General features: G+C 58.3%; 1 protein-coding gene across 2 annotated transcripts; it reads right to left on the minus strand.

The window, feature by feature from the left end:
- Positions 1-36: 36 nt before the first annotated feature.
- Positions 37-8,438, minus strand: TRAF4 (TNF receptor associated factor 4). Of its 2 annotated transcripts, XR_013825014.1 has the most exons (8): positions 8,147-8,414; positions 5,109-5,160; positions 4,427-4,531; positions 4,190-4,351; positions 3,940-4,101; positions 3,699-3,854; positions 651-3,438; positions 37-155 (listed from the first exon to the last, which is right to left on the minus strand). XR_013825014.1 is itself a non-coding variant. In XM_079904230.1 (7 exons), exons 1-7 carry the CDS (start codon positions 8,287-8,289, stop codon positions 2,806-2,808), a joined length of 1,413 nt encoding a protein of 470 aa, XP_079760356.1. In that variant the 5' UTR covers positions 8,290-8,438; the 3' UTR covers positions 2,306-2,805. The 2 variants fall into 2 exon arrangements, 1 of the variants encoding a protein (XP_079760356.1); XM_079904230.1 differs by lacking the exon at positions 37-155 and having other exon boundaries at positions 2,306-3,438; positions 8,147-8,438.
- Positions 8,439-8,460: the final 22 nt, after the last annotated feature.

Raw genomic sequence — 8,460 nt, forward strand, 5'->3', positions numbered from 1 at the left:
CCCACCCCACAACCTTCTCCCACCTCGAACATTTTCGAATTTGAGGACCTCTGGCAGGTGGAAGTAATAGGTGGTGTGATCTGTAGCATGAGAAGTGGTCCTCTTGGTGGTTTGAATCTTAAGGGTTGAGTACTGATGGGAGAACTTTCTTCTGTCTGCAGGGGAAAAAAAAATCCAAAAGAGCTATTTACGTCCCCTCCTCCCTCTCCACTTTCTGCTGCGTTTGGGTCTGGGCTAAGATGTGATGGAGGGAAGGAAAGATCCCACAGGTTGTGGGACTCAGTGAGGGTGGAATCAGATGGTTAGGTGGCTCGAGTTGAAAGCACCCTCCTGAGCATGCCCTTTTCTGTGGGGTGCCCTTTTGTGAAGGTGCTTTGCCTCCTTTACTCCTCATCCCATCCCTGTGAAAGAAAACCCTCTTCTGCCTGTGTCAAATGAGACCTACAGTCAGCCTAGGGTCACAGGGCTAGACAGAGCAGATGGTTGAGTTGAGCCCAGCTCACGCTGTGAGGCAAAATCTGGCCTGAGTTCCACAAGCAATTATGACTGTCTGCAAAGGCAGTGAATGAGGGCTAGGCCTGGGCATGGGGTCAATCGCAATATCCACTGCAGGGAACTGAAGGCGGCACCAGCCGCCTTTGTGAACCTACCGCCTGGAATGGTGCAGTGGCACAGTGCTGCCAGCAGAGGGAGCCCAAGCTTGACCCGGGGGTTCTGGCTTCTCTTGGAAGGCTTCTGCAGAAGAGTGGTTCTACCTGTTGCTGCGTGAAGCCCGTGCTTAGGTGAAGGCATTTCCCCTGCTAGAGCCCATGGTCGGTCTTCTCTACCAGCTTCCAGGCTTCACAGTACCACGACAGTTTAGATGAAAGAGCCATCTTTACTTTCTCAGCAAGGCAGCCAGGGCTTCATCTCTCCCTAGATCAGTGAATTTGACCTTTTGAAGGCTAAGTTGGTTAGTTCCCTGGGCTGGCTGTCTCAGGCTCAGGCCTTTCCTATCACCTTCTGATAAGGGCTCTTTTCACCTGAGTCTCTGGGAAAGTAGAAAAGGCAGGCTACAGCCCTTGAACCTTCTCCGTACTAAACAATACTTCCCATACACTGGGCCTCTTCTCAGGGCCAGGCAAGAGTAAGGCACTTTATGCTGATGAGTTAATCTTTACGAATCTAGCAGGATTACTTTAATTTTACCAGTAAGGATGCCCCATGTAGCTAAGTAACTTGCCAAAAAAGCAAGCACAGCAAGGATCCAAAATCAAATCTACTGCCAAAATTAAAGGAAGCTAATCTTCTAGTGACTGCTGGAGCTTAAAACAGAATCCAGTGACAGGGGGGGGAAAAAATCCAGGCCCTGCCCCAAACTAGCTGAAAGATCACTGAAGTCAATTCACTCCTCTGTTCCTATTTCACCAGTCAAATGTGGATAATCACAGGTACCCATTGAGGCCTGTATGAAAAGTAAGTATGGATGAGAAAATTTCAAGGCTCCTGTGCGCAGTTTAGGAGTCCCTGGGTGTGGGCTGGGCTTTGGAGTTAGACTAACATTCATAAAGCACTCAGAGACATCCCTCAGTATCCACAGGGAATTGGTTTAAGAATCGCCAGCGGATACAGAAATTCACCAAGTCCCTGATATAAAATAGCATAGGCTTTGCATGTAACCTATACACATTCTCTGGTATACTTTAATCTCTAGATTACGTACAATACCTGATACAATGTAATACTATGTAGATTTGCCCATGAGTGGCCAAAACCTTTTGCTTTTTGTAACTTTCTGGAACTATTCCCAAATATCTCCAATTCACTGTTGATTGAATTCGAGGATGTGGAACCCACAGGTACAAAGGACCGACTATTTTTACTGGGAACATGCATGGTCTTCACCACAGCCCACTAAGATAGGTCCTTTTATTAAAAGCTATTTCACTTGACTGTTGTATTAAATAATGCATATAAAGTGCTTACCAGTGTCTGCCACATCAAAAGTACTCAATAAATGGTAGCTATTATCATTAGACCAAGAAAGACCTGCCTAGAGCACAGGCACTAGTCCTTTGTGGGGTATCGATCAGAGACTCTAAACCTTATAAAACGTCCAGAGCCTGCACCTCCCTGCTCTAACCACTAGAGGGCAGCAGCAGGCAGCTGTCCTCCACACAAAGCCTAGTGCAGTCCCTCTGTCTTCCACCAGAGGGCGATGCAGCAGGGCAGCTGGATCCTGGGGCCAGAGCTGTTGCAGTCCCTGACTGGTCCCTTGACTTCACAATTGGGCCCTGAGCAACCCAGATGAGTCAGGCTGGAACCAAGGTAATAAATACAAGTCAGGATTTATTAAAAATCAGGGCTCCCCTGCTGTGCCCTCCTGGCACTAAGTAAATAAATAACCAGAGGGGACACAGCTGGGGAGAGGAGACATCAGATCTCAAGACAGATTCTTTAACTACCCCTCAGTTTCCCAACTCCCCCTCCCCCCCTATGGCTCTTGGGACGTAGCACCAGCAGGCACCTCAGTCCCTGGAAGAGTGTGGCCGGCACCAAGGCATGTCTGCCCTGATCCTAGGCAACAGGCCCCGGGATCGCTTGTTTCCAAGCCCTTGATGACCCTAAGACCTGCTCTTCCCAGAGGCCAGGGCTGAAGCACCAAAAGGAGGCACCTGAGGGTGGTAGGGAAGGAGGGAGGGGGAACAGGGTAACAGAACCTAGGCAGCGGAAGCAGCTGTAAGGGGGTCCGGCCCCCTCTCCAGGCTCAGCCTGCCTGATGGAGGTCATTTCCCACCCCCCTTTTTCCTATAGCTGGGTCTGCTCTCAGCTGAGGATCTTTCGGGGCAATTCAACAGAGGCACGGATGAAGACTGCATCATCCCGCACATAGTTTCGCTTGCGGATATCCTGGTGGGAGATGAACTTGGGGTAACCAAAGCCCAGAGAACTCTCATCCAGGGAGCCCCGCCAAGTGCCTGGTTTTTGGAAATTCTTCCAGTTTGGGTCAGGGTGAAAGGTCTCAGTGACATGCTGTGGCTTAGCCAGCCCAGGGTCGCTCTGATCCAGCAGGGAGAAGGTGACGCGGCGGGCAAAGGGCCACTCAAGGAGATTGTCAAAGGCACCTGGCAGCACGCGAATGTAGAGCGAGAGATGTGTACCCTCACCACTGCCATTGCCATTGAGGAATGCAGACACCTGCAGCTTGTAGCCATACTTATGCGTGTAGAAGGCGGGGCTGAAGCACTCGAGGTTGGGCTTGGCTTTGGCCTCCTGCAGCCTTCGCCCGTAACTGCCGATCTTCCAGATGAGCACGCCATCACTGCCCACGGAGAGCTCCTCCAGCTCTCTTCGCAGCTCCTGCAGCTCTTGCCGTTGCCGGCTCACCAGGGCACACATCATGGCCAGATGTGGCTTCACGCTCTCCTCCACGTGCCGTGCCATTGCCAGCTTAGGGCACTGTTGGCAAAGCCCCAGGCCATGGGGGAAGAGAGGAGAGTTAGTCGGGGCAAGTTCAGGGGAGAGGGGAGGAGCAGGTACAGGGCAGTGGGCACCCGGCTCTGAATGAGGGAGGTAGAGGGCTCTAGGAGGAGGCTGGAGCCGGCCAGCAGGGGGAGGGCTGAGGCTTCAGAGCAGCACAGCAGGGACCACTAAGGGCCTATGTCTGAGGTTTCAAGGACCAAGAAGAGAGCTGACAGGAAGGAAGAGAGGCATCTCACCCTGTGCTTGCAGCCGGAGTCTTTGAATGGGCACAGCACCAGGGCAGTGCTACAGCTGTCCTTGAGGTGGCCCGGCAGATCCTCCCGAGCCATGGTGCCCACGCCACACTGGTTGGGGCACGGCACAGGCAGCCTCGGGCACTGGTACTGGTGGCTCTAGGGCCGCAGAGGCAGAGAGAAGCAGTCAGTAGCCTGACTCCCTGCTACCTGCCCTGCGGCCCACAGCTCAGGAGGGCCTCACCTGGATGGTGTCAAAGACAAACTCCTTGGTGCAGTAAGTGCAAGGCTGGGTGCGCTTGGGGCACTCAGAGGTGGCATGCTGGGCCAGGAGCCGCCGCATCATGCGGGCACCGCATTTGTTCTCACAGTACACACTCTCTTGCGGGCACACACCTTCGTGGCTCTGTAGAAACGCCAGAGGGGCTGAGTTAAGGGATCCCTGGGCCACAGGTGCCCCACTCTCCCTCTACCCTCAGCCAGGCCCCACCCACCTCAAAGGCCTCCCCGCTGAAGTCACAGCCACAGAACTCGCACTTGAGTCGCCTCTTGGGGCAGTCGTGCTGCAGGTGTGCGGGCAGATCACGGCGGCTCAGCTTGGCGGGGCAGCGGTTGGGGCAGGGGACTACATTGAAGCTGCAGGTATTCAGGTGGCCCTGGTGGGAGGGGCCACAGTTAGTGCCTGCCCAGGGAGGGGCAGTCCCCCCACCCCGGCCCCTTCAGAGCCTCACCTGTAGGTGGCGAAGTGGCCCACTCCATCGGCAGCCCTCCTCACTGTGGATGCAGCGGATAGGCAGGCCCAGTACCTGTACCTCCAGCTCTGGGTCTGGGTAGATCTGGGGACAAGGAGGCGGGGAACTGGTCAGGGTCAGAGCCTGCTACAGTCCCCAGTTCCCACCTCCTCCACCCCAGATAGCTTAGCTCTCTACCTTAGAGCCAGAAACAGCCCCTCGGTGTAAGTTCTCCTCTGTGCCCAGGGATAAAGAGTGCAGCAGGTGGTCTCTGCTCTAACCTAGATTCCAGGGTCCCCAACACGCTGGCCCAGGACGCTCCCTTCGGAGCAGCAGCCAATCAGCCTGCAGCCCCAGGCAGCCTCCACACCCTTTGCTTCCTTCCTCCTGGTACAGGGGTCCTGGCCCTCAGCCACAGGGCTGGCCAGCCACCCAAACGGGAGGGGACACTTCTGGCGGGCACAGAGCGGTTCTGTATACCCCCACAGGCTGGGCATTGTGCCTGCCCTCCAGGGCAGACTCGGGCCTCATCTGCGAACTGGCCTGGTGGGAGGGAACAGGCCACGTTCGTAGGGGTGCATGATTCTGCGGCACCGGGTTGACACTGGCCCCGAGCCCACTGGTTGCAGCAGCTCCAGCCTCCACCGAGGGCAAGAGCCTGTACCTGGCACGGTGGACTCACCTTGGCATAGTCCAGAGGAAGTTGATCCTCAGGGCACTTGAAGACTCCTTCACTGTGAAGGGGGAAGGGACAGGGTCAAGGCGCCATACTATGGGAAGAGAGATCCCTGGGCCCCATCCCCTCAACCAGGGTAGCCTCCTTCCGTCACCAGACCGGTTCCCAGGTTCCCAGGCAGCCCTACCGGAGAGGGCGAGTAGAGGCCTGAGGGTACCCACTTCTACAGGACCACCAAAGATCCCAGCTCCTGTCCCGGGGAGGGTGGATTTGGGCCCAGTGGAGGCAGAGGCAGCTGCTTCAGACAGCATTTGGCCAACAGGTGGCAGCTGGCACCCCTCCCCCAGGATGGCAGCTGGACGGCGAAAGGAACAGGCTGCCCAGCCACCCAGTCCCCCAGGTTACTTTTCACTGGCTGGGCTGAAAGCTGTTGGGGGAAGGTGAACACGGATGGGCTGAGGTTAAGCGCCAGGGCTGCCCAAGCCCCTGCGAGGGTGCCCAGCCACGAACCCAGGGCAAAGGTCAGCTTGGGGCCACCTTACCCCAACTCTCCCCTCCTCCTATGTGGGTGTGTCTTCTAAAGCAAAGAGAAGGAAAGGCTCGCTCCAAGGTACTGTGTTTACACTCCCACCCAGTTCTCACAACCTGCCTGGGAAGGGGCTCAGTGTCTCCACTTTGCAGATGAAAGAACTGAGGCTCACGGGTGAACTGGACTGTCTGTCTGATTCCACAGCTCAGATAGTTTCTACTACGCTGTACACAGAAGAGAGGCCAGTCCAAGAAAAAGTGTCCAGGCAAGCATGGCCAAGGCTCTGGTCACTGCACGGCAGGCATCTGAAGCCTGCTGCCCCTGTCCGCTGCCCTCCCTCTCCTCCACCAACCCCACACCAGGCTGTTAGCACTCAAGGAGCCTGTGGCATGCCTCCTTCTGCCAACATGGCCTCGCCGACCCTAGCCAGGACCAGTCACGCATGCCTGGAGTGGCCTAGGCAGGGCAAGGGCTCACCCAGCAGGACTGAAGACCCTCAGGCATGGCATTTCTGGCAAGTCTGAGTCAGGTAGGTGGGAGGCAGGCAAGGATGAAGGCGGAAGCAGAGGCTACAAGGCAGCCCTGTCCACGATGGCGTTTGGCAGGACGTGGGCAGTCCATGCCCCAGGTGCTCAAAGGATTTCTAGCACCCACCTCCTCCCCCTGACCCCACGACTACTACTGGGCATGCTGCCAATGCCAATAATAATACATGCCCAGGCACTGAGGAGGTATGCCCGTGCCCACAGGGTAACCAGGCTTCCTGGACCAACCTGAGTAACAGCGCTGGCAGGAGGGAAAGAGGGGTGGGCCGTGGGGGAGGGGGTCTGCTTGGCTGCTTCAGGAATGTGCTGACTTAGTGGTTTTGGAGTCAGGGAGGGGACTGAGGCAAGTCCCCAGGCTTCAGGCAGAAGATTAGCCTGGGCAGCTTGGGGCCCAGCCAGGACAAAGGTTCGCCCAGTGCCATGGACACCCTAGCTGGTAGGGTGGGAGGCGCACGGCCTGTCCCACCATCCCTTCCCTCCCGGGCCTCAGCGTCAGAGTTCAGGCGCCAGCCGAGGTGGGGAGGCAAGGGCAGAGACTGCTCCAGGCCGTGCAGTGGAGGCCCAGGCCCAGGGGAGAAGACAGGATGGGGGGAAGGGGCTGTGGGAGAGGAAGAGGGGATTTCCGGGAGGGGGAGGGGAGAAGCAGCAGAGAGGGACAGAAGAGGGAAACAAGCCTGACAGCCCCCTCCCCCGTTCCTTCCCCGAGGCAGTCAGGGTGGGTCAGCTGAGGAGGGGGGAGGCTCAGCTGGCCTCATCTGGAAACCAGAGGGCTGGGGAAGAGCACGGGAGAAGACAATGGGGCTGTGTGTAGGTAGGGGAGTGTGTGTACACTGAAGGGAGGAGGGAGGCGGGTGAGGGAAAAGGAGGAGGGGGCAGCACAGCAGCTTGTGCAGGAGCATATGTGAGGGCAGGACCGGCCCAGGCTGCGGGGAACCGAAAACAAAGGGCCTGCTGAGATTTCCGCCGGGCAAGGGGCTGCGGAGAACGGAGGGACGGAATCCCAGAGGTGCTCTCCCAGCCTGCGCCCCACGAACCCTCAACAAACAGCCTCCTGACACAGGGCACTGGCTGACCCAGCCTTCCCCGGTGCTCTTGGCCCACGACCTCCCCACGACACGGGGCTCCCTCTTCTTGCCTCCCCACACCCAGGACTGAGCAGGTCCCAGCGTGGACAGGAAGACTCAGATCACCGCAGGGCGCCCAGAACTCAACGAGTGCCCAAGAGCCCACGGAAGACCTGGGTCGGGAGAGCGCAGGGGCCGTTTAGTCACACCCAGGGTGCGACCCCCTCCCCCTCACGACTTCTAGACCACTCGCAGTACTCAGGACCCCCAGGGGCAGGGAGGGACACCCAAAGGGTTCCTGTTTCAGGGGAGATCGGGAGCGTCGTAGACCTTCCTCTATCGTGCGACCACAAGCAGGCCGGGCTTACACCCCAGTTAAGCCTTTAGGTAATTGTGCGACCGTGGGCAAGTCGCAGCCTTTCTTTGAATTTGAATCTCGTTTCCTCATCTGTGAAATGGGAGAACAATAGCTGCCGTTCTCGGAACGTCCGAAGAATCAGAAAAGCTAAGATGGGTGAAAGCTCGGAGGCTTAAGGTGCTGCGCGGGGCACAGGGTTTTGTCCTCCTCTTCCCAGGATTCAAAGTTCAAGGGTGAAGCCGTTCTGGCTCTCAGGTGAGGGGGAAGGGCCGGCCACGGATCAGGAAGGGCGTCCTTTCCCACCTCCACCCTGCGGGAAGGCACGGAATTCTTCCCACCTGGCGCGTGGCACGCGGGACCCTACGGATCAGTGCGTGGGGTCCTCCCTCGGGGCCTGACGTCACTCCCGCCCTGTGACGTCACGGTGGGCGCCCCTGAGGTCACGGGGCCGCGGCGCAGACAAAGGCCCGGCGTGCCTTCGACCTGGGTCCTCCCCCGGCGGCGTCTCCCACCCCCACCGGCCGTCCCCTGCTCCCGCCGGGCCGCACCTGAGGAACTCCTGCAGGCAGGTGTCGCAGAAGCGGTGGCCGCAGGTAGAAACCTGCACGGGCTCGCGCATGGGCTTCCCGCACAGCGGGCACAGCAGCCGCCGCTTGGGCTTCTCCAAGAACTTGTAGTCAAAGCCGGGCATGGCGGGCGGGCACGGGCAAGCGGGGCCGGGTTCGCGGCGGCCCCACAGCCCGCGCCTCGCTCCAGCCGCGCTCCCGGCTGCGGGCGGCGCCGACTGGCAGCCGTGGCCTGCGCCCAGCCCTTGAGCTCGCCCGCCGGAAGAGGGGGCGGGGCCGTGCCCGCGCGGTCCTAG

The sequence above is a fragment of the Stenella coeruleoalba genome, assembly GCF_951394435.1.
Source record: "Stenella coeruleoalba genome assembly, chromosome: 19".
Classification (NCBI taxonomy): domain Eukaryota; kingdom Metazoa; phylum Chordata; class Mammalia; order Artiodactyla; family Delphinidae; genus Stenella; species Stenella coeruleoalba.

What these genes read in the sequence shown, in the direction of transcription:
- TRAF4 (XM_079904230.1), bottom strand. Translation starts at nt 8,289, where the DNA reads ATGCCCGGCTTTGACTACAAGTTCTTGGAGAAGCCCAAGCGGCGGCTG. An exon ending in TGCCTGCAGGAGTTCCTCAG is followed by an intron (nt 5,161 to 8,146) that starts GTGCGGCCCGGC and finishes CCCCCTTCACAG; the next exon opens with TGAAGGAGTCTTCAAGTGCC. An exon ending in TCAGCGGGGAGGCCTTTGAG is followed by an intron (nt 4,102 to 4,189) that starts GTGGGTGGGGCC and finishes GCGTTTCTACAG; the next exon opens with AGCCACGAAGGTGTGTGCCC.